General features: G+C 41.0%; 3 protein-coding genes across 7 annotated transcripts in view; 1 reads left to right on the top strand and 2 right to left on the bottom strand.

Moving 5' to 3' along the window:
- FAM149B1 (family with sequence similarity 149, member B1) overlaps window positions 1-13,305 on the top strand; it is a 67,130-nt gene extending 53,825 nt beyond the window's left edge. Inside the window, exons 8-14 of one of the 5 annotated variants that reach the window (XM_008582165.1) lie at window positions 3,045-3,145; window positions 4,010-4,113; window positions 6,488-6,712; window positions 8,372-8,495; window positions 8,734-8,859; window positions 11,513-11,581; window positions 12,670-13,305. In XM_008582165.1, the coding sequence (XP_008580387.1) occupies window positions 3,045-3,145; window positions 4,010-4,113; window positions 6,488-6,712; window positions 8,372-8,495; window positions 8,734-8,859; window positions 11,513-11,581; window positions 12,670-12,849 (929 nt within the window). In that variant the 3' untranslated portion in view covers window positions 12,850-13,305. Of the gene's footprint in view, window positions 1-3,044; window positions 3,170-4,009; window positions 4,114-6,487; window positions 6,713-8,371; window positions 8,496-8,733; window positions 8,998-11,508; window positions 11,582-12,669 lie in introns of those variants that run through there. The other 4 variants (XM_008582166.1, XM_008582167.1, XM_008582169.1 and 1 more) reach the window with 4 other exon arrangements.
- Window positions 13,306-15,503: 2,198 nt separating this feature from the next.
- Window positions 15,504-19,844, bottom strand: DNAJC9 (DnaJ (Hsp40) homolog, subfamily C, member 9). Its single transcript, XM_008582170.1, has 5 exons — window positions 19,546-19,844; window positions 19,263-19,400; window positions 18,564-18,818; window positions 16,631-16,717; window positions 15,504-16,180 (listed from the first exon to the last, which is right to left on the bottom strand). The coding sequence occupies exons 1-5, from the start codon at window positions 19,723-19,725 to the stop codon at window positions 16,061-16,063; spliced, it is 780 nt and encodes a 259-aa protein (XP_008580392.1). The 5' UTR covers window positions 19,726-19,844; the 3' UTR covers window positions 15,504-16,060.
- Window positions 19,845-23,894: 4,050 nt separating this feature from the next.
- On the bottom strand, window positions 23,895-25,421 carry MRPS16 (mitochondrial ribosomal protein S16). The gene is made up of 3 exons (XM_008582172.1): window positions 25,316-25,421; window positions 24,604-24,864; window positions 23,895-24,136 (listed from the first exon to the last, which is right to left on the bottom strand). Exons 1-3 carry the CDS (start codon window positions 25,326-25,328, stop codon window positions 24,003-24,005), a joined length of 408 nt encoding a protein of 135 aa, XP_008580394.1. The 5' UTR covers window positions 25,329-25,421; the 3' UTR covers window positions 23,895-24,002.
- Window positions 25,422-25,577: the final 156 nt, after the last annotated feature.

Here is a 25,577-nt window from a genome sequence, read left to right on the forward strand (position 1 = left end):
ATATCCCATGCTCTTGGATTGGAAGAATCAACATAGTGAAAATGTCCATACTACCCAAGGTGATACACAAATTCAATGCAATCTCTATCAGAATTCCAATGACATTTTTCTCAGAAATGGAAAGAACTCTCCAGACATTTGTATGGAATAACAAAAGACCACACATAGCCAAAGCAACGCTGAGCAAAAAAAATTAAAGCTGGAGGCATAACACTACCTGACTTTAATCTATAGTACAAAGCTATAATAACCAAAACAGCATCGTACTGGCATAAAAACAGACACACTGATTAAGGGAATAGAATAGAGAATCCAGAAATCAACCCACACACCTATAGCCATCTGATCATTGACAAAGGCACCAAGCCTATACACTGGGGAAGAGACTGCCTCTTTAGCAAATGGTGCTGGGATAACTGGATATCAATATGCAGGAGAATGAAACTAGACCCATATTTCTCACCATATACTAAAATCAACTCAAAATGGATTAAAGAATTAAATATACACCCTGAAACAATAAAACTTCTTCAAGAAAACCTACGAGAAACACTTCAGGAAGTAGGACTGGGCACAGATTTCATGAATATGACCCCAAAGCACGGACAACCAAAGGAGAAATAAACAAATGGGATTATATCAAACTAAAAAGCTCCGCACAGCAAAAGAAACAATTAACAGTTAAAAGACAACCAACAGAGTGGGAGAAAATATTTGCAAAATATACATCTGACAAAGGATTAATATCCAGAATATACAAAGAACTCAAATAACTGTATAAGAAAAAAACAAGCAACCCAATTAAAAAATGGGCAAAAGAGCTAAGTAGGCATTTCTCTAAGGAAGATATACAAATGGCCAACAGACATATGAAAGAATGCTCAGTATCACTCAGCATCTGGGAAATGCAAATCAAAACTACACTGAGATACCATCTCACCCCAGTTAGGATGGCTAATATCCAAAAGACTGTGAATGATAAATGCTTGCAAGGTTGTGGAGAAAAAGGAACTCTCATATACTGTTGGTGGGACTGCAAAATGGTGCAGCCTCTATGGAAAATGGTATGGAGGTTCCTCAAACAATTGCAGATAGATCTACCATATGACCCAGCTATCCCACTGCTGGGAATATACCCAGAGCAATGGAAATCATCAAGTCGAAGGTATACCTGTTCCCCAGTGTTCATCGCAGCACTCTTCACAATAGCTAAGAATTGGAACCAGCCCAAATGTCCATCATCAGATGAGTGGATACAGAAACTGTGCTATATCTACACAATGGAATACTACTCTGCTGTAAAAAAGAATGAAATACTGTCTTTTGCAATGACATTGATGAACCTAGAGAGAAGTATATTAAGTGAAACAAGTCAGGTGCAGAAAGAGAAATATCACATGTTCTCACTTATTTGTGGGAACTAAAAATAAATAAATAAATACACAAAAAATCGGGGGGGGGGAGGGAAGAAGACATAACAATTACAATTCCTTGAAGTTGATACGACAAGTGAACAGAAAGGACATTATTGGGAGGGAGAGAGGTTTTGGTGATGGGCCACAATAATAAAAATAAATAAATAAATTATTATTATCATTTTCATTATTTTTAATCCTAATCTCTGAGTGAAACAATAGTAGTAAGCTAAGTGATGGTAATGGAAATGATTTGGAAACAATGGAGACCAAAAGAGTTTATATTAGTTTTACTCAGAAACATGATTTTTCATGTTGAATTCAGTTTTGTAGCCATACTTGATTGTGAGAAGTGCTAAAATCCCATGTGTTTTAGAAATACTAAAATCCAGTGTTTGGCACTTATGACCAATGATGCTATGGACATTCGTAAGCATTTTTCCTGGCACACATTGAAGAGTTTCTCTAGGGTATGTACTGAGGAGTGGAATTGCTGGATCATAGGAAATAATACCAGATTGTCCAAAGTGAGCGTACCAGTTTATATGCCCAATACACGTGTCCCTGTGCCCACATCTCATCAATACTTATTTTTCAATTTTTGATTATTTTTTTTTTTTTTTTTGCATGGCTGACTGGTGCACTTATTTTTCATTTTTTAATTTTTTGTCAGTGTGTAAAAGAGTGTTCTCTTGTGGTTTTACTTTCTCTATATTTTACATTTCAAATCAAAGTATAATTTACATACAGTAAAATTCACCCTTTTTAGTGTTCAGTTCATTTTTTTCATCTCCTTGTTTCTCTGAATTTAGGATGATTTCTACAGATCTTTTTCTTCTAGTTCACTATTTCTACTATGAACCTTCTGCTGAGTTTTTAATTTTCGTAATTTTAATGACCTTTTCTAGTTTTATTGTGTTCTTTTTCAAATCTCCTTGGTCATTTTTATGATGTTTTGCTTTTACTCATATCTCCAATTGATTCTTTTATTTTCCATTCTGCATCTGTTAATTCCAATTTCTGAAGTCTTTGCTGATCTGATTGTGTTGTTTCTGTTTGCTTATTTTCAAGGTGCCTTGTTTCCTTGTGGACCATGTGATTTTTGACAGGGGTTTCTAATCTCATAACTTTACCTGTGATAATTAAGGTCTGGATTAATGATCTGAAGGTTCCCCAAGAGCTATACTGTCCAATAGAGTAGTTACTAGCCATGTGTGGCTATTTAAAAGGTAATTATAATTAAATAAAATTAAAGATTCAGTTCCTCAGTCACTAGCCACATTTTGAGTGCTCTATAGCTACATATGCCTAGTGGCAACCACATTGGAGAGCACAGATGTAAAACATCTCCATCAACTCCAAAGTTTCTGTCAGAGAGCTTTGCTCTAGAGATCTTTGCTTTTCCTTCTGTCGGGTACCAGTAGGAATCGCCAGCCTGGGAAACCACTTTCAACTACTCTTGGTTTGAGGGGGTTTTTTTGAACCATGCAGGTGGTATGAAATTAGGCTTCAAAGATGAGTGAAGCCTTGCTTGAGATTATGAATTCTCAGGTGAGATTTTTTTCACAGTACCATTGAGCTGTGTGTCAGAAGATATCCATGGATAACAGATTCCCTTCCTTTGCTCAGATGATGAGAGTAATGTTGCGATCACCAGACCAGATTTTGAGAGTCCCTGTGTGCTGAGTGAACCACAACCTTTGGTGTTACCACGAGTGCCACAGTCTAAGGTGCTGTCCATCACCTCAAATCCGGTAGGCCCCTGCGGGGGGTGTATTGGAGAACCCAAGGTTGTTCTTGCCAGAAATTTGCTCAGAGTTGTTTGCCTTACTTGTGTTGTTTTTGACCCAATATTTTTCTGTACAGTTATGTGTTTATCATGATAAACCAGTGACTCTTTGCATTGATCAGTTTCAGTTTAAAAATTTAATATCAAATTAGGGTTGATAATTCTCAATTAGCTCTTTTGAAGAGGCATCCATGAGTTGTGCAATCTAGAATCAACTAGACCTGAGAGAATAAACAAGATCTAGGGTGGCAATGCCAGTTCAAAGTAAGATTAAATCCTGCTAACATTAGAACAGTTAAGATTAATTCCTGATAAAGTCTTCAGGATTTAGGTTATCACTGAGAGCTGACTGCTCCAGAGGTAGTGAAAGAGAAAGGACTAGTTTGTGCAGAGTGCAGGATTATGTGCTATGAAAGAGATTAAGTTAGAGTTTATCCTTTTTTTCATATTATTCCATATTTTATGAGTTTTCTTTCTATGTTTTCTTTTCCATAGTAATACAAATAATAATAATAAAGGTCCTCTGTCCCCTGTGAGAGTGGCCATTAATTGCTTTCATCTAGGTTGATCAGGCTTCCCCCATGTGCTGTCATTTAGAAATGGAGAGGAAAGAAAGGACTCTTTCATCTTGACAATGGACTGGGTCCCTAGCTATGGCTACTGGCCAAGATGTTATAAAAGTTAAGGCAGAGGGGAAAAATTGTATAAATGACCCAATTGGAAATACTGACTTTTAGCGAAGCTGGGAAACTAAGCAGGTATCTTCACCAATCGATAATGAGTAAAATCTTCTTTTGACATGTAGGTGAGTCTCTGTCAAGCAAGTGATCATCAGCCAAATGTGAATGGTCTCTTGGTTCATGGGATGCCTCTACAGCCAAGAAATCTCTCCCTAATGGACAAGCTCCTGTAAGAAGTATAAAATTTGAAGAATATAGAGTTTAAGTAGATCATTGAGAAATAAAGGGAAAGCAAAGTCAGTCAGTCAGCTTGTGTGTATTGAGTACGTAGCAAACAACCAGAGACCTGGGGAGGAAAACATCCAAGGGACATGGTCTCCACTCTCAGGGAGCTAATATAACTGGAAAGAGAAGACACACACAGATAGAAACCTTACCATACAGGGCATGTTTGTGACTGAGTGCCACCCAGAGCAAGTGCTATGACTGCACCAGAAAAGGTAGGCATTTTGGTGGGTAAATGTAGGTTTTGAACTTGTCCTTGAGACATGGGGGTTTGGATGAGCAGAGGAGAGCAGCAGAGCCATTCTAGGTAGGAGGAATGGCATGGGGAAAATGTTCGGAGATGAGAAAATACAAAATATTTAGGAAAGAGAGCAGACCATTTCGCTATAGTAGGATAGGAGGAGATAAGTCAGAATCTTAATGTTTCTGATCAAAGATTATCAACAGTCTTCTAGAATTAAAATAGTCATGGTATGATTAGTGGTAAAAAGGACATTGAGACCAAATTGTGAAGGGTTTTGAATGCCTTGTTCTTGAATTCATCCATGTTGTTGCATATGACCTGCTCTATTGTGGAGTAATATTCCATTGTGAGAATACCCCACAATTTGTTTATCTATTCCTTTTAATTAACACTTAGGTTGTTTCCAGGTTGGGACTATTATGCATAAAGGCACCATAAATATTCTTGCATATGTGTTTTTGGTGGACTTACTGTCTTACTTCTTTTGGGTCAGTACCTAGAAGTGAAAGGGTCAAAGGATAGGTGTATGTTTCGTTATATAAGGAACTGCCATGCACTTTCCCAAAGTAACTGTACCATTTTACACTCCTATGAGCAATGTATGAGTTTCAGTTGGAGAGCATATATATTTAAAAAAGGAATTAGAAAGATTTCACAGCACTGGGACATGGATTGGATTGAAATAGGAGACACTGAAGGTCAGGCATCTAAAGCAGGAGTTCAAGCATGAGCTGCTGGGGGCTGCACTCAAGCTGTAGCAAAGGATAAGAAAGGAATGGACTCTGAGAAGTTATTGTAAAAGAAATGAAATTCTATGGAAATAGAGGAACCAAAGTCAGCTCTAAGATTTCAAGCTCAAGGAAAACTAGTTTCTTTCAGGGTGTTTTAAGTTTACAGTGATGGGCCACCTCATTGGAAATGTGGATGAGATCAGATTTTGAGACTGATCTAAAAGTCACCTGGCTAGAAATGATAATCAAATCCAGAATTATGAATAAGAAGTTCACAGAACAAAATAAAGATGAACTTAGGGCAGCTAAAGCATAAACCTTTTGTAATTAGAAAGTAGCTAGGGCATGTAAAAGAAGGTGTGAATGATTAGGAAGTCAGGAAGACCAGAAAGATCTCTTGTGATTAATTCTCAAGGTTTATTCCTATTCCTTGATGGACATTTACCCTTCAAAGTCCTCCAAATACTGAGACATGTTTTGCACTAGAGGATGCCAAAATGGTCTGAAAGGTTCAGGAACTTGCTGAAAGCCAGAAGAGCCATTGGCAGAGCTTAGCTGCTTTATTTTTTCACTTTCCCTCCATTTCATTGTGCAAATACTGTCTCTTAGATGTCTTACAATAGTCAGACGTCCTCTCATCTGCTTTAAAAGACAACAAACAAACAAAACCCTTGAATCTCTAGGGCAGTGTTTAAGCTACTGAACTATTTAGGCATGGTATTTTATTTATTAGAGGACATACAGAAAAGGGTTGTGTTTCACAGGTATTTATGCAAACGGGGATCTACTGTGGTCCCACTGCCTTGGGCAGAACAAGTCCTGGACTCTTTGCCTGCTTGCAGCTCTCCAAGGAACCTGAGCCCGAGTCCCGACCCCTGCATGCTCCAGCTAGCTTAGCACTTTAATCTTTAAAGTGGGAGCCACACTGATGCCACAACTGCTCCCAAGCAGTAATATTTGCCTTTCCATTGTCATTCTGGTGACACTCCTTCAGCACAAAAGAATGTCTCAACTATAATAGGAATGTCAGCCTCTGTGGCATACTTTTAGAAAGCACTTTGGAGTAGGTATCCTTAACAAATGACTGTGATGGCAGGTGAAAAATGGGAAATCTCCATTCTAGTAAATTATGTTTATGATTGAAATAATGTCCTACTTTTAGATTCTTATGCCTGAGTTAGATTACCTTCTGGAAACAAGTTACTTATTGAAAGCTTTTTATTTTTGCTTTTTTTCCCCCTGAATATAGTTTAGAGCCTGAGGCTTTTTTTTTACCCTGTGAGTCTTGTCTTCCTGTACATAATGATCTTTATTTCACTGTGGATTTGTGATTTGGCCACTAGAGATCTTGATGACAAGCTACTTATGAGGCCTCGGTCCAGTACCATCCTTTCAACCCGAAATTGGCCAAATCGACCTCTAGAGCTTAGTACATCATCTATGTCATATACAGTGCAGTCCGCCAGGAGACGCAACCCCCCACCACGTACCCTTCATCCGATCAGCACAAGCCATTCACGCTCTGGAACGCCAAGACCAGTGGAAGAAATCCTCAGAGGATCCCGAGTGTAGGTTTCAAAAGCAGAATTTCTGGAAGCTGTGGTAAAACTAATGAATTTTACAGAGAATGAATTTAAGTATAAAACTGAAATCTATGCCTAGAAACTAGTTATTAAGTATTATAGTGGATTGCCCATGGGTTTAAATTCAAAACAAAATTTTTAAATGGGGTTAAACTTTAATGAAATACAGATATTGGATCTTTCTGTTGATTTAGCTAAAGATTTATATTTCTAAAAAAAATGTTGGCTAGAATACAACAGTGGTATTTATGAACGGAATAAAGGACATACAAGGGGTCTTCAAAAAGTTCATGAGTTACAGATGTGAAAGTAGCTAAGGAAAAAAAAAATTCATGAAAAGATTCATATTATCTTTCAATTCCATTTTTCCACCAACTTTTTGAAGTACCCTTGTATGTATTTTATTAAACAATTTCCTTAGAGGGAGCATGTTCATCCCCAAATAATAGTTAATTCCCCATTGATGTTTTTCTGTACCATTGGGACCTGCTGATTCCATTGACAATGAAAACTTTTAACTTGAGATAAGTAGTTGCTAATAAACCAGGAAAAATATCCCTTAGCACTTCTTAGGAAGTAGCACTAAAAATATTTTCTTTCCTTTTCCCCACCTTCACTCACTAAGCACTCTGAGCCTCATCATGCACAAAATACTTAGTGCATGATAAAATTCTTTCTTTAAAGAAATAAAATAAAATTCTTTCTTTAGTTGTTGGTTCACAAATTATCTTAGGATTGTTTCTTTTTTTTTTTAAATTGTTTAATTATTTATTTGATTTCTAAGACTATAATCAAGGGTATGAGATACTAAGGCCACAACTGTGTTTTGAATTCAGCTTCTAAATTCAGTATGTCACTGTACTTCTCTTCCAACATGATATTTACTTTGATTTTTCAGTTTCTTGTTATGATTTATCTCAACTCTCACCAGAAAGGATGTCCAAAACCACCAAAAATCTTTATCAGGCCACCAGTGTTCTCCTCACCTGCTCTACTGTCTTTATTATGTAGATGTAACTACATCTATATTGACAGAGCTATAGATTCATTCACTTGGGAATGAGTGGTCTTGATGTATAATTAATCTCTCATCCCCTCTGACGGTACTTTTTTTCAAAGTTGAAAAGTAAGTTGCTTTGTTATTTTGGGGACATGAAAGTATCATTCAGTTTCAATTACTGTCTTGGGTATGAGTAATACTGCAAGCTTCTCCAAATCCCATGGAAGGAAATGAAAGTTTAGTAACTTAACCTGAAAATTACAGTTATTAGGGAAAAGGACAACCAGAAGGTTCAGAACTGTGGAGAAGGCTATCAGATATGAATTTAAAAATCCATAACTGGCAGAGAAGTATAACTGTTCTATCATTCCAGTTCTCTGTGAAAGGGTCAACTTCTGCTGTGTGCCCAGGATAAAGCTTTAAAAAAAAAAAATCAGAAAATACTAAAAAAGAAACACAGAACTCTAATTTTCCAAAATACTTTGAGAAAACATAGGCAGCTTAAAGCTCTCTGTGCACATTAAACTCATCTATTCTGTGCACATTAAACTCATCTACTTCATTTATTTGATTTCTAATCTGTTTGCTTGTATTGTTATAACTTCATGCTTTTGTGTCTCGGTGCTTGCTGGTGGGATTTGCAGCCTGGTGACTGCCGACTTGCTCTCCTCTCCCTCACCAATGCCCCTGAGTCGAAATAATCTGCTGCCACCTATTGGCACAGCTGAAGTGGAACATCTGAGCACTGTGGGGCCACAAAGGCAAATGGTATATCTTTCTTATTGCATTTCCCCATGTGCTTATTATAAAACCTTATGGACAGTAATTTTGCAGGATTTTTGCTCTGGTCTTGATTTATACTATATTTTGTCAAAAGTACAAACTGAGTTCTAATATATGTCGGTGGAATTGGAGCTGGGGGCTGCCAGGGTTGATGTAGGACATGCCTACCTCCCATTACAAGTACAAGTAGTTTTAACTGTTTCTGTAACTTTTGTCTCTGCAGAAACTCCATGGGGATTCTAGTCGAGCTCGAAGTGCGGTAGTAGATGAGCCTAACCATCAGCAGCCCCAAGAGAGGCTCCTTTTACCTGACTTCTTCTCTAGGCCCAACACAACTCAGTCATTTTTGGTAGAGTGACATACTTCCTAAATGGTCTTGATAGTTGGGGGAAGAAATGGTGGAAAAATACTAGTTTGGCAGACTTAAGACTTTATTTACTGGCTTATTCAACTCCAAGAATAAAAGTTGAGGTTCTAATGATAAAAACATTGTTGTAAATACATTTTGTTGAAATTCTAACTGGCCCCTGCTGCTCATTCTTTTGTCAGCAAAATGCCTTATACAAAAATTACGAATTCTAAACAATTTAAAGTTTAAATATTTCTGAGCACAGGCAAAAAATGTTAAATCACAGTGCATTATTTCATTGTCTAACCCTGCTCTTATGGAGATACATCAAAAGTGGTGTCAGATTGTGATGAGGACTAGTGGATGAGAGAGGACTTTTTTCCCACTGGTGTTTTAAATGCTGACACTGCCTTTCCACTTAGTGTGCATTTACTGGCCCTTTTACTTTTAAGCAAGTAATGGAAAAAACCTGGTTGGAAGACAGGGGATCATATGCTGACCTTGCCATTTGTAGGCCAGAAGCTCAACTCCACCCCACTTCATCTGCTTTGTGAAAAGAGGGCTTGGGGAGAGCCTAGGGAAGTGACTGGGGCCACACTTAGTGTCCAGCAACCAGGGGCCTCACATCCTGCACCAGTTTTCAGGATGGTGGTGTTTGCAGCTCACTCTTCCCAAGTCATGACCCTTGAACTGTATCAGTCTAAACCACTGTACAATCTTTTCTTCTACTACAAGAGTGGTGAGAATAAATGAATGAGACTTCGTAGTTTCCTAGGACTGCCATAACAAATGACCACAAAATGGGTGGCTTAAAACAAAGAAATGTGTTCTCTCAGTTCCAGAGGCTAGAAGTCCAAAATCAAGGTGTCAGCAGAGCCATGCTCCCTGTGCAGGTTCTAGGGAAGAACATTTTTTCACCTCTTCCTAGCTTCTGATGGTTTCCTGCAATCCTTGGTATTTCTTGGCTTGCAGCTGCATCACGCCAATTTCTGCCTCCCTCTTTACATGGCCTTCTTCCTGTGAGTTTGTGTCCAAATTTCCCTTTTTTTTAAAAAAAAATATGACCGGTAAGGGGATCGTAATCCTTGACTTGGTGTTGTCAGCACCACGCTGTCCCAAGTGAGTGAACCAGCCATCCCTATATAGGGATCTGAATCCTTGGCCTTGGCGTTATCAGCACTACACTTCCAAGTGAGCCACAGGCTGGCCCCAGGTTTCTCTCTTCTTACAAAGATACCAAACATTGAATTTAGGGCCCACCTTAATTCAATATGACTTCACCTTAACTTGATTACATCTGCAAAGACCCTATTTCCAAATATGGTCACATTCACAGGTTCCAGGTGGACGTGAATTTGAGGGGGACACTATTCATCCCAGTAGACCTCATCAAGCTTGACTTAGCGGGGAACACATTGCACACAAGGGAAAAAAGAAAAAGTTAGCATTTCTAGCTCTTGGGGTTCAATGCGAATCCCGAAAGTTTGAGAACTTCTATTGGATTTGTCTTCTTATAATTTGATTCAGGACATTTGTTTAGCTATGTTTGATTATATTCTATAAGCTAGATTATCTCCTTTCAAACATATAATTTTGGTTGCTTTAGGAATAAAACTGAACACATAAAAACATTTCAGAATTTCTTTCTTTTAAGTTTATAATAACAAAGTAAAAATTACTTAGTCATTTCTGTCCCATCTGCTGTCATTAAAAGGAGATGAGCTAAGTAGCTCAATGGCCTGGTGCTGCCAGACAAGCACTCTGCTCCTTGGTGTTTTCATCTAGACTAGGGGTCAGCACAGTTCACAGGCTATTTGGCATACTGCCTGTTTTTGTAAATAAAGTTTTATTGGAGCACAGAGCCACCAAGCTCGTTTATTTATGTACTGTCTATGGCTGCTTTCACACCACAACAGCAAAGTCCATTAGTTGCAACAACCATATGGCCCACAAAGCCTAAGATATTAACTGTCTCTGGCTCTTTACAAAAAATAAGTTTGTTGACCCTTGATCTCTAGAATATTGGGGCTTCATGAGAAAAAAATCCTTAAATCTCTTGATTCCAGTGCCTTGATAGGAACTGAGGGACATTTTTTATTCTGGAAGCCCCAGCAGGATGGCATTTATAGCTTTCTCTTTGATATTTGCATTTTAATATCTTAGTCATATCTTTACATCTTTAAATTCCTTGAGGTAATTTTTGAAATGTTTGAGTTTCATAAAGCTAAAAAGTAAATGTAAAGTTAAATTCCAATATGGTGGTAAAGTCATGGATATTTCAATGTTACTGAAAAGGCTGGTTCTGTTTTAAATAGTCAGCAGGCAATAAAGAGTAATCAGATAAAACTCCTTGGAAGCTAAGTGAAATATTAAACCATATGGATTATTTATAAATGCTAAGATTTTCTTAAAGGCGTATTAATAAAGTTGTAGAATTTGCAATTTTTATAAGTTAACAGATGGCTTTGTGGGCATCTGGGTTGGGATTTTCTACTTGGAATTCAGCCAACTTGCACTCAGCCAACTTTTCCCTCAGATTGGCAGGTGATGCCTTTTACATTGCTGTTGCCTTCAGGGTTTTCCTTTGTAAACCTGCTAAAGTGTCCTCTTTTGGGAGAAGTTGCATTGTAAGAAGTGTCTCTCTTTCAGGCAGATACGCAGTATCGTCATTCACGCACAGTTGAGTATCCTCATCAGGCCCGACCTGGCAGGGGATCTGCAGGTAAAGGTGGGGCTACGGCTCTTATTCTACTAATGTGTAGATGTTAAGACTCTGCCTTCGTCTTATTTTTTTTTCCTGCACTTACTCTTCCTTTCCTCCACATTTTTTGTATTTGTTTTCCTACATCTTTGTAAAGATCTCAAGTTCATTTTGGAAGATGGGGTATAATAAAAAGCAAGTTCTGGTGCTCAGAGCCTCAAAATTCCAGATTTTTCATACCATGTAAATTAACTACCCACTTCTCCGGTAAACTTTAATTTTTATCTAAAAAATTTTAAGCCAAATAAGTCATTTTCATATATAGGAACAAGGCATGAATTTTATTATGTAAGCTAAATCCATATTCCTATGGATTAAACTGATTTGGTCAGCTAATCTGTTAAGCCAAGGTAAGAAAAATTCTAAAACGACAGGATATGCTGAATCTGATTCTGTCCCATTAACTTTTTTAATCTCTAAGTTATACTGTAGATTGTATTAACAAGTGATGAGAAAATTTAGGGATCTTAATTCTTCCTATGATAGCCTTCTCACCACCGTCAGGGTCACTGTCATTATGTTGTAGGTGAAATTTAGAAATAAATGGCAGTTGAAATGTTTTCTGTTAATGATAAGATTAATCAGCAATGCAGTAAAAACTAATCTGCCTCAAGCCATTTTTCTCTTAGTTCAGTTCATAGAAGCATTGTTTGGTAGTCTTTGCTTTTATCAGAGTCAGTTTTCAGATCAATCCTCAAAGACAAGCAAGGCTGCCTCTGACCTACAGTTGTTTCGTTCAGCTACACTGACAGTCAGGTGTGATTAATGGAACATTTAGTTGGGTGAAACAGCTTAGTCCCTTTTAATTAGTGGGCTCTTCTGCAAAACTAGGGTACTGCTTTCATATTTTAGGAATATAGGGTTTTTCTTTTTACAGGATAAAAAATGTAAATATGGTTTCTATTGCTTTGGTAAATATATACCTTAAATTTGGAGACTGGGACTAAATAGTAAAGTCCAACTGATTATTGGATCAAAAAAAGCCCTGAGATAGGAACTTGAGATTTATTACTAAATCTAGAATACTGATGTTTTTCTGTGTCTGACAGGTCCTCAGTTACATGGGTCTACAAAATCTCAAAGCAGAGGTGGACCAGTCTCTAGAAGCAGGCAGGGACCATAGGGCAAATGAAAAGAACCTATCAGGCTACAGGAAACACATGGGAAGACTTCAGGAATCAGTGTTCAGACATCAAGTGATGCAAAGCTTATATGCAAGATCAACTTGAAACCATCTTCATGAAGAGTTATTTGGTTAAACTGACTGAAGAAAACACAACAGAGTATCTGCCAAAGATTACATGGGTACTGTTTCTCTCTTCAGCTACTGTCTTCTTTGAGCAAAAGTTAACCTATTCCATTGGAAAGTAAAGTTGTATACCCAAAGATGTAACAATGAATAATTACCCACAAATCACTGCTCATGTTGTCTGTTAACAATGATCAGTTCAATAATTACAGAATTTGATGAGATTACATGTACACAAAAAGCAGCAAATGATTGTTTGATAACAGTATCATTGGCTTCAGAATACGCCAGCTTTTATTTCTGTGGAGTTGTATCAGTTTTAAGTCATTTTTAGGAGATAGTGCTGTGAAAAATCTGAGTTATTCATCAAATAGATATTATTCCTAAAGCTTACTCTTTTTTTTTTTTTTTCCTTTTTGTCTTTTTCCGTGTCCGGCAACGGATCGCAACCCTCAGTGTCGCCCCCGTACCGGACCGGGACCGGCAACGGGATCGCAACCCTCGGTGTTGCCCCCGCGCCTCGCTCAGCCAGTGAGCGGCCGGTCTGTATGTGGGATCCAAACCCTCAGCGGGAGCGCCACCACACTCCCAAGCGGCGCACTATAGCAGTGCGCCACCGGGCCGGCCCTAAAGCTTACTCTTTAGATGTCCAGTCCTATCAGCAGATTGAAATGGAAGGGGTAACTGAAGACATAGACGTTCAGCATCGGTGTAAAGTACCTTATGTAATTAATCATACTGCATAGTTTTTTTTGGATAGGACAGCTCGACCTTAAAATGCCTTCTTGATATCAGGTATGCTCATCATCTTAAAGTACTTTACTGGTTATATTTTTTTCCAAATATTAAACTCACCTTTCCAGAGTCTCCTGTAGCTCAAAGAAAGTCAAAGAATAATTTGTAGAATCTAACCTAACCCTTAAAAATTTAAGAAACCCTGATAAGTAGTTCAGCATAAACATACCCTAAGAGCGGCAGCAGTACGGATCTGCAGCATTCTTCTGATTTTACCAGGGATCTTTTCCTGAGGGCACTCATGAACACAGCAATGGTTTTAACTATGGCTTAAATTTAATTTCACTGAATATTAACCTTGATTATCATACCAGTTTTAGATCTTATTTTCAGGGTGGATAAGTTCAAATAATCATAAGTTGGGGTAACTTTTATTTTATACCTAGGTGTTCTAATGCTATCATATGAAGACAGATGCTTCAAAACAATCTTCATTATATTTTTAATACAATTAAAGAATATTTTTAAACTGAAAATGTGTCATGTGCTTAACTTAGATAAATTATGATATATAAAATTCAGTAGCAAGAGAAGGCTTATTTTATGCATATGGTATGTTGACTATATTAGCCTACAAACTGGAAATTGTAAGTTGAACAGTCCCTAAAAATAATTCCATATATTCTAATGAATACATACCCACTCATCTAAATATAAGTGAAAATCTCTGTACTGTTCTCACAAATCAACATCAGGAGTGCACTATAAAAACTATTGGATCAATATGGCTTGCCTTTCAAAGTTATAGAGTGGAAGGGGGCCTCTAAGAAGTCATTCAGCTCAGTCTCCACTGGTGTGTGTGTGTGTGTGTGCGTGTGTGTGTGTGCGTGCGTACACGTACACACACACAACGGTACTTCAAAAGTTCATAGGATTCGTATTATCTTTTAATTCTATTTTTCCATGAACTTTTTGATGCACCCTTGTATATTTCCACCCAAAGCCAGTGCAAACTTTTTTCTTTTCAAAATCCTGGACACATTTAATTAATATATACTATTTGACAAGTTTGGATCTTACTCTTATAGACAAGGAAACAAGTTCAGAGAAGCTCAGTGATCTAAGGACATTCAGCATTTAGAAGCGGGACTACGAAACACGTCTCTATGCTACTTAAACCAGGCTGGCTATTATAATGCTGACTAGGACTTTTTTTCCCTCTTCCCTCACATTCTAAATGATCACTGGGATCATTTAAAAAAGCCCCAAGAATTTAACAATCCAGCCCACCCACCCACAACCAGGCATACAGCCAGCACTTCGGGGCCCTGCCCGGGGGCCTAGGGCATCCAACTGGGGACCAGACACTCCCGCCCACAACCAGGCACACTGCCAGCACCAATGAGCAGGCCAAAAACATCACCTCCATGTGGGTGTCCCACCACAGTAACCTCAGCTGCTGCAAAAGAGGCTAGACATCACAACCACCACACAGATGGTCCGCCAGCCACTGGAGTGCACTGACACAAGGAGAGTTGCCAGCAGAGACCAAAGAAAAGAATAGGATGTCTCTCTCCACAAAGCCCATTCCAGAGTGACAGAAGCATCTGTTCTATGACAATATTTGGGGACCTGAACACACCTTTCAGCATTGGACAGATCAGCTAGGCAACAAATCAACAGAATAACCATTACTCCTGCAGAGGGAGAGAAGAAATCTAGGGTTATCAGAGGTGGGAGGGGGGAGGGAGAGGGCAATAGGGAGAGATTGGACAAGGGGCATAAATAATAAGTACAATTTGTAACAATATACATACTAGTAATATTGATTTGATCAACACTGAATCCCAAAAATATGTATAATCAATTATGACTCAATAAAAAATAAAGAAAAAAAACTCCCAGAACTTAATCATTTTTTATTTATTTAATCATATGTCTTACAAAAATGCTTGAAGTAATTTAAACACCTGTTTCTCCTAATCTTCAAGAACAGTACAAAACGCAGCTGAGTGAGACAAGAGAGAGGGTCTATTCAAAACCACTAAGACCAAAGCAAACTGGCAAGTACTTGGAAAAAAGCTGTTCATCAAGTGTTTTGAAAGTGTTCTAGCTAGGTAGAGGACCTGTTCTAATAGACACACACATCACTGAAAGCAGCACTGACAGACCCACACTCCAGACTGAGTTCCATGTACAGAAGATCCATGGAAGCAAGTGCTATCAGGAACTACCTCACCCTCTGCCCTCCCAACTATCAACACCAAATTCCTTCTGACTTCACACAATGTCGGGGATTTCTAGGAAATACTAAGATCAGGTTAAAAGATTCTGCTTGGTTTAGTTGACCTGAATAATTTAGGCTGGAAATACAATTTCTCTCGAGGGTCAGGTTGACTTTTGCCTTCAAATCTTCACCACACCAATTAACACCTAAGGATCTGTGAAGAGAAATCCTATTTCTTTTCTTTCTTGAGAGCTATTTTCTTCCCTCGTCCTTTGGAAGGTTTGCAGTACTTTGCTTCCATCTGAGCCAGAAAATTGTCCATTTCTTTTTGCCGATCCTTTTGTCTGCTCTGTTTGAGAAGTTAAAACATAAGATTTCAAAACTCAACAGTGGTTACCAGGGGCTGGGGGAAGGGGAGAAGAGGAGTGGCTGCTAATAGGTATGGTGTTTCTTTTTGGAGTGGTGAAAATGTTCTAGAATTAGACAGTGGTGATGGTAGTACAACTTTGTGAATATAATAAAAAGCATTAAATTGTACACTTTAAAAGGACAAACAGCTGGTATGTGAATTATGTCTTAAAAGAAAATACCCACAACACTACATACGCTCCAAAGAAAATATTAGTGATAGGAATAAGAACATGAAAAAGGGCTGGCTGGTTAATTCAGTTGGTTAGAGCACAGTATTATAACACCAAGGTCAAGGGTTTGAATACCAGTACTGGCCAGAGCCAAAAAAAAAAAAAAAAAAAAAAAAAAAAACCATGATGAAGAAATGGTGACAACTTGCCAAGTTTACCTGAATAACTGCTTTCAAGTTATCTACCCCTTCATCAAGCCCCAGCTCCTTCCTGCTCATTTCTGCTTCCTTAGCCTCCTTCTGAGCCTGAAATAGAAACTCGCATGAAACTCCATGGCTAGTAGGAAATGCTTTAAATACACCCTCTTTCCCCAAAGCAAATCTATGAGAAGACACTTTCAATTTAAGAATTACATGAATAGATAAGATAAATAAAATTACATAAACATATCCTTCATTAAAAGGTAACATTGCTAAGAGCAAGCAGTAGAGCCAGCCTCTGATTCCAACAGGCATTTCTGTTTTCCCCCATTTCTACATGCTAGAGGTATCGTGGTGATGGGAAACAATATGCTAGGAGAACTAGGAAAGGTTCACTTAATCAAGGATGTCCTCAAAAGTAATGGCAGGATACAGGCACTTCAGATTCCTTCTCCAGAAACCCAATTTACTACATGAGACTGGTGGCAGCCTTGTGAACGACCCTGGTTTAAAATTTCTCCTGAGTAATCAGAAAAACATTAACAAATTCAGTTTTAACCTCTAACTGATTTCAAAGCCATCTTCATTTGCCAAATTTTCCTAGGGCATTGTTTCCAAAATACCACAGCACCACCTTGGGGCAACAAGTATGACTGACTATAAGAGGTTCCAACCCCTGATGAATGCTTAGTAGCCATGAATGCTGTTAATACTGCGAATGATGATACATGAGGACCTCGTTATATCAGTAAACAGACAGTTTCCTTGTATTCAAATTATCTCACTCAATTCAGCATCCCCCTCCACTCAAGTTTGCTGGAAAGTCTCAAAACTATGCCATTTCCCCCTCAAACTCCAGGGAAGTTTCTTAAGCTAATACCGTACTGTTGAATACAGCTGTGCTTGGTTTCACCTCAGAAAATGAGTAACACCTTCGGATAGGCTACATTTGTTTAGGCCTAAGCTGACACCTATGAACTAAAATGATCTTGATATACAATCCACTTCTTCCCTCAGCTCAATACACAGTTTGCACGGCCTTTTACCTAGGCAAAACAGTCCCTTCAGATTTTCACCAAAACCAAAAAGGTCTGCTTTCTCTCTGCATGTGTCTTGTAACTAAAAGCTGTAGACCTCTTCCTGCTCCCCAGTTCAGCCACACAAAATTAAGGCACCTCAACTGCCCACCAAACATCTAAAATCTTAAATTGTCTGCTCTCCATGGAACTACTATGAAAGCCAAATTGAGGTAATTGTTACTTTGGTACCAATTCTAGGCAACTTTCCCAAAAGACCAGAGACCCAGATCTTTGCTACCTTGAATCCACTCTCTCCCCGAACGTCACCTATCCCTAAGCAACTTTCCTTTGCCATCCTCCCCCAATTTAATATGGATGTAAAGGACACACAGGCCATAATCTTTGATTCTTGACAATCAAGTATTCCTCAAAGTATCGTCAGAAAGACACCTTCATCAAAATAGGCTAAAGTGTTTGTTTAAAAGTGTATATTCTGGATCCAACCCAAGAATCGATCTCTAGGCAAAGGCCCAAGAGTGTGTACTTTTAACAAGACACAGTCTCCACTGTCCTCTCCTCTCCACCCCTCAACCAAGTGAGGACCACTGTCTATCCTATGCACCTGGACTCCATTACTTTATCCCCTGAGGAATGTCTCAGCAAAGCTACAGGGATTGGTCCATATAAAAGTATCTCTGTTACTTTAAGATGATATTATTTAAGCAATCCATGCAGTAAAATCATCCTAAGCACAACACAGTAGTAAAAAAGTTTGAACTGCTATGCCCATTTTATTGGACAAGAAATATAGATGAAGTTAACCCTATTCCTAATTTCAGTGGTCTTGTGTATATTTCCATTGCTGTAAATACTGTACCCTCAAATCCTTTTTGGAAGCAGTGAAGATATAATCAATAGCATTCAAATCTTACCCTCCTTTTCCTTGCGTTCATCTTTTGTTTTGATTCTTTGACAAAGGCATTATAGGATGGGACCTCCCTGGCATCAATAGCTTGCTGAATGATGTTCCTTATCCTGGGTTCCTCTGTGTACTCCACACAAAGCACAGACTCCATGATCTGATCCATGTCACCCTTGAAGTCCAGATAGGCCTGTTTAATATCAGCCAACTCTTCTTCAGAACCTTTGTATGTCTTTTCAAAAGCTTGAATGTCCTCTAGAGATATCTGGTAATAAGGGAGATACCCTTTAACTTTGAGAATTTGATTTTAAATATAAGGTATACTACTAGGAAAACGAGATTGAGAGACTGAAATTCTTCTCCCCACGCACAATTGCTGAGTCAAACTAGTTGCAAGGAACCAAATTTTCTATTTAATTTAATGAAGCTTCCAAGGGTAGGAAAAGACCCAGATAAACATTAGGGACTTACATTTGGATGTGTAAAGTAAACCATATCCTGCAAAAAAATAAATGCTCCACTTCACTGCAACAATCACACTACATCCGGAAATTAAAGGCCATTTCAGTAAGTGTATTTATATTTCAAGGCCAAACTCAAATTCCTCATTCCTACAATTCTCACAAAATGCAAGGCTTTAAAGGCATTCAACAGAAGTCTGCTGACTGAATGATGAGACAGTCATAAAGAAACCTCCAGAGTCCCTTACCTTTTTAAAGAGTAACCTCCAATACGCCTCCCAGTCCCGGTCCTGGCTGAGCACAGAATCCTCGTCCACTGTTCCCTGCTCATCGTACACTGCTCTTTGCTCCTTGTCACTTAGAACGGAATAGACTTTCCCTAGGATCTGAGGGAAAAGAGCATCCAGAAGTCACCTCTGCATGTCCCACGGAAACCACGCCGCGTGAAACATCGGAAAACGCGAGGCCGAGATCAGCGCACTCCCCCGAGACGGTCGGAAGACCGGGAGAGGCCCGGCGGGGTCCGCATACCTGGAAGCGGCGGGTGGCGTCCTCCTTGTCGCCCTGGCCCGCCCGGTCCGGGTGCACCTGCAGGGACACCTTGTGGTAGCCGCGTCGGATCTCGCCCTCCGCGGCCTCGCGCCGCACGCCCAGCACCCGGTAGAGGTCGGCGGTGCCGAACGCTTCCTCGCACAGCTCCAGCAGCCCCATGCCGGGAGAGAGGGGCGGCCTCCGCAAAACCTGCGGGCCACAGCGCCCCGGCTCCAGTTCCCGACCAAAGCGCTTTTCCCGCTAGAAAGCTCAGGGCTCGCGCGTCACAAGCGGCGCAGAAAGGGAGGAGCCACGCCGCGCAGCCGTGCTTTACGATAGGCGCAAAGTGGGGCGTGGCCTGCGGCGGAAGGGGAGCCGGCACCTCACGACCCCTAGAGCAGAAGCTCCTGTGCGGAGAAAGCAGCTGTAGCCAGGGTCCAGCACGCCCTCTCCTACGAGGCCCTCCTCCCTTCCTCTGGCAATCTGGCCCCCCGAGTCCCATCAGAGGCTTATCCAATAATATATGGGACACCTGTATATTAGGATGAACTTATTTATTTAAAACAGCCAGATTTATTTAAAAACAAAAACTAAAAACAAAAACCAACCAAATCAGCATTCAGCAATCTCACATGGTTCAACCTAACAGTTACATAGATTTGTTTTTTTTTCAAAGATGATCCTGAAAGGAGTACGTAGAGCTGTAGGCCCAAATAGTTTTGCAACCTACAGGTTGTGACTGCTAGAGTACTTTCCAAAGAGCCCTGGGAAAAAAGCCACATTGAATAAAAAGCACAAAACACCGGTCTTCTCAAAACTCTTTATCTCATAGGAATTAGGTACTGGACATTTATTACAGGACCAACCCTATTCACCTTCCTGCTCCTGAGTAGGCTTACACACACCCCAAACCCTCATCTTAAAACGTAAGCTACTGAAGCAGAGGCTCTTTCTATTTTAATGCTTTGTAAAGTTCATAGCTGGGTTTCAGCATGTTGGATTTGAAATGGTAGCAGGGTAGGCTGGAGCAATGATCCAAGATATGGTGAGAAACTTGGGCCTGGAGATCCAAAGCAAGGCTAAGGTTGGAGAAAACTTTGGAAATCAAGGAGAGGATAAGCTCATCCAGGAAATAAGTGTATACAAACCTTAGACAAATGATAAACCAGAATGCAAAATGAATACCTGACTTGGCAGAAACTCAGTGGCTCAAAACACCTTACCTTAACCCATTTCACATCAGTTCACCTCATGGCCAGCACTTTCCAGAATTACATACTCCTCTGCCAATAAGTTTCTGCAAGGCCTCAAACTCTCCAAGATACATTAATAGCTTTTCACCCTCCCAGAGTTGCCATGGTTTTCAAAACACTTCTTTGCCAGATCCAACATGAAACCCAGTTAAAGACAGTTCCTCTCGGCCTGCCCTGGCTTCAAAGTCTCCTCAAAAAAAGTGGAAGCCAACCAGCAACAACCCTGGAGGAGCCTCGATGATTCCAGAATTTGAGATGGCTAGTAATTGTTCTCAGAATATGAGAATACGGTGGTACACTGATAGGGCTTTAGAACCTCCTTTATAAATTTTTTGTATCTTAGTCTTATGCCAGAATTTAAAATCTATGTTATACAGACTGTGCACTAAACCCATGTAATTCATGCTTATAGTTGTAGAATCCTGCAGTTCCAGTGGAACAGATCATGTGGTATTTTGTTTTGGCACAACCAATCATTTCCATTATCAAACTTCACGATACCTAAACATGATTCCATCAGACTTTCTAAGTGGACTTTCAAAAAGCCCCCATCTTTGCTCATTTTTCCACCTACAGACAACATAATATGTTGGAAATGTTGGAGTGAGCAGGACTGAAGCCATGCTGGCACCTAAAACCATATGGGCTCTAAAAGATTCTTGAAGGATACAGTTTTTTCCTTGGCATGCCTTTCTCTGAGTTTCTTCTTTTCCCATGGTTATTTGATATTTTGAACCTGGTTATGGGGCAAGATGACATTATTTACAAAAATGTAAAGTTGTTTGCCAGCTAGCCTGAAGCTGTAGACTTGCATGTACTACCCAGACCCTGAGATAGTGTGACAAGGTAGACTGATTTAGCTTATGCCATTTTTACTGTTTGAAAAGTGTTCTGTCGGGTCCACTGCCGGCTGACCAGAACAGCCCTAGCTTCGTTACTTTTGGTGGGCGAGCAAATGGCCCGGATTCCTCTTTCCCTCCTGTCCCCTTTGGAAGGAGACAGGGGAAGAGAGCCGTGAAGAGAGGTGAGCACAGCCGCCGGCCCCAGCCAGCCAGTTAAAGGACACTCAGACGCGGTGGGGGTTCTGTCGAGCAGTTCTGTTTACTGACGCGGTGGGGGTTCTGTCAAGCAGTTCTGTTTATTATCACACAAGCACTTGCTTTTAAAGGCGAATGAGGTAGGGAGGTTTTTTACATCCTCCAATCAGCTTAAAGGTTACCAGAGCATGCATCCTGTCTCAGTGCCTAGCTATTGCAACCACAGTGTTCACGAGCGTGGAAGCGCATATTTGGCCAAGAAGGGCTAAGGCAAGGTTCCCGCAGACACCCCCACCCTACTTCCTCCTGGTGCTGTCTTAGGCTGCCATGTTAATACGCCCTTGTGGGCCCATAATGGCGCCACTTGTAATGCCACTTAAGGTGGCGTTAGTTTTTAAGGCCCAACAGTGTTCTTGTTTGAAAACCCCCTCAACACCTGTGGTGAAAACTGAAGGTTAAAAATTGTCCTGTACTGAGAAAAATTATAAATTCTGCCTGCCTTTGCTGTTTCCCACCTATGCTGTCCCTGACTGATAAAACCAAGAGCTGTATCCGGATGTATCTAGACAACCTGAGGAGGAAACCACCCTGTGGAAGTTTTTGCTGTCCCTAAGTGATTAACTGGCTTATCTTGGCTTCTGTAACCAGCTTGCATTAGGCCTCACAAAACCCCCTCCCTCCTCACACTAGGAGGGAATGTGTATGACTATATGATAACTTTGACTGTGTGACTATGATTTTTTTCTTGTGTGACTATATGCCTTTAAAAGACCCTTTAAACTTAAACTCAGGGCTGCTCTCTTACCAGAATATCTGGAGAGACAGTCGCTAGCCAACTAATAAAGACCCCCTTTTTAAATTCTCTATTGGGTATTCTGGTTCCTTTTCCATGAGACAGCCTCATAACAATAGTAGCAAGGATGGGAGCTGAAACTAGATGGAGCCTTGCTGAGAATCTGCACCTGGCCCCTCGCACATCTTCCTCCCTCCTGTTTTTCATTTCCCATTTTCCACTCCCTCAACCCCTTCTTTAAAAACCCCTCAATTGGGCCAGCCCGGTGGCGCACTGGAGAGTGCGCAGCTTGGGAGCGTGGTAGCGCTCCCACCGAGGGTTCGGATCCCATGTGGAGACTGGTTCCCGCTCACTGGCTGAGCGCGGTGCGGGTGCAACACTGAGGGTTGCGATCCCGTTGCCGGTTCCCGGTACGGGCGCGACACCGAGGGTTGCAATCCCGTTACCGGTCAGTAAAAAAAGACAAAAAGGAAAAAAAAAAAAAACCCTCAATAAATCTGATTCTTTAGTCTCGCCCTTCTCCTTCAGGTTTACTGGAGAGATGGGTTAGCCTAACATCTCTCCTTAGGTCACTGGTATTCCTGAATAAAAGCTGACTTCCATTTTCACCAACATTTGACTTTTGCATTGTTTTTTTGTCTGGAGAAAGGTAGGCCAAACCTGTGCCAGGTAACAGAAAAGGCTTTCAAAGAAGGCACACTGGGGTCTGAATTCTTTATCACTGGGCTAATTTCTACCTCTGCACCTCAGCTTCCCTATCCATAAGATGGAGATAATCATACCTACCTTCATGATACTTTACAATCCACACAAATAATATTGCAAGATATATCTAGGTGCTTTACAATATTAGCTTTCTTCCAGTTTCTCATTCTTAAAAGGTAGGCTATTACAGCCCAAAAGCAATTTGCATAACTAATCTACCTTTAAAAATTTGAGATTATGTGTCAAGCAAGACAATATAAATCTCCAATTACAAAAACAATAAGGTAACTGTGTTCTTGAGCTTGTAGGATGACCATGAATTAAGGAAAGATTTGGATGGGTCATAAACATTTTAGTTGGGGGGCTATGAAGCAGGGAAGTCTTGGAAGTCAGCAGCTTATAAAATTGTCCAAAAGTCCCAAAGGTCAAGTCCTCTTCAAAGTCACTGTCTTTCCCAAGACAAAGGCCAAAGAGCTCATTAGTACCTAAACCCAGCTCTATGTCAGGCGAGAACGAACCTCTCCCTAGGCCCTGCTCAGGCTGGCCCAGAAGAGCATGGGGGACTCCGAATATTCCATTTATTAACCTCCAAATCTAACATAATTAAGAGCACTCCACAAGTGTTTTAAGAGAACCTTGACCTTGCTCCCACTGCTATGCTCACTGAAGTCAGCTTGCTTCTGTTTCTGTAGCCTCTGTATCTGTTTTCTGAGAAGCTAAGAGGACTTCACGTGCCCGTTTCCTTCGCAGTCTCTCAGCATTTGTGATCATCATAGGATGCAGAGGGAAAAAGCCAGAAAGACCTAAAAGCAACAGGATTTTCATTTATTAATACAGTACAAGCCAATGTATCCCTGGGAACTCTGCCTCACAGAACTGAGGCCTGAGACCTGACCCAGAGCATGGATGTAAAACATGCTTCTCACTTGCCAAACTCTGCCCTACCTCTTCACCCAACTTCCTCTTACCCATTTACTTCAAGGACACAGTGGATATCTACTTCCTTTTACTATTCTCCTTACCTGAAAAGGTAAACTGACAGACGGCCATTCAAGACACACTACTCTCATTTTTAGCATAAAATCTTAGTCACCCAGAAAGGAGTCCACAAAAGAGGTCTCCAGATTCAAAATGGCAGTTAGATCATAGCTTGTTTCCACTCCAGTCCTGAACAGGCTGGAGGGAATAAAAATCTTTCTTGATTCTCATTATCCTGGAGCTGACTTCAGTTTTAAATCCCCTCAATGAGATAGAACGAGAGCTGAGTTACCCAGCAGCTTTTCCATAGGCTTAGAGAGGTGGGCTCCACAGCCAATCCAGTACCGGATCCTGTCCAGGTTGAGGGCAACGAGCTTTTCTCCATGACTGTTGGGCAGTGGGTCATAGGAGCCCAACTGCTCCACGAAGCGGCCGTCTCGGGGACGCTTGTTGTGAACAGCCACAATGCGGTAGAAAGGCCGGTTGGTGCAGCCACCCAGGGCAAGGCGGATCGTTAAGTGGCCTCCACGGTAGGCCTTGCACAGGTGGGCAGCTGCGGAGAAATAACTGGTTAGGACAAAAGAACCGCGGGCACAGAATGAGCAAAACGAGGTAGACGAAACAATTCCCTTTTCCCATTAAATGTCCTCGCTTCCAATCTGTTCTTGCCAACCCGGCTTAGATCGCGCCTTCTTTGTGGAACTCCTCTTATCCACTCTAGTCAGAGTGTCCTCTTCCTCATCCCCAAATCCATTCCGCACAGGCCCGCCATGTACGAGCCCTACGGCCTTGTCGGAGACTTTGTCGCCTCACGTGTAAAATGAGATGAGGGCTTCGGCGAAGATTACGTGGGAGAGGACTGAGAGGAGGGCCAAATGTCAGGCAGTGTGGGTGTCTCGTGTGCCCACTGCATCCAGAGCGCCGAGGAGAGCGCGCCCCACTCGGTCCCCACGCCCCGGCCCCGGCGACCGCCCGGAAGGCCTAGCGGGGCCCCGAAGACTCACTGAGGTGGACCATGGTGCAGCTGCCGTGCGGCTCCTCGGAGCGTCCCGCCGCCCGCGAGGGCCAGCTCTACGCCTCGGGCGGGACGCGGGACAAATGCAGACGGTCGGCGACACCGCCCGCCGCCCGCCGCCAACCGCCCGCCGACCTCACTGGGCCTCACTGGCCGTTACCCGAAAGCCTCGGCTCCGGAAGCGGATGGTCCGCTGGCCCCGCCTCTGTACTTCCCATAATGCAACACGGTGACGCCGAACGCGCCTTAAG

The sequence above is a fragment of the Galeopterus variegatus genome, unplaced genomic scaffold (assembly GCF_000696425.1).
Source record: "Galeopterus variegatus unplaced genomic scaffold, G_variegatus-3.0.2 Scaffold2529, whole genome shotgun sequence".
Taxonomy (NCBI): domain Eukaryota; kingdom Metazoa; phylum Chordata; class Mammalia; order Dermoptera; family Cynocephalidae; genus Galeopterus; species Galeopterus variegatus.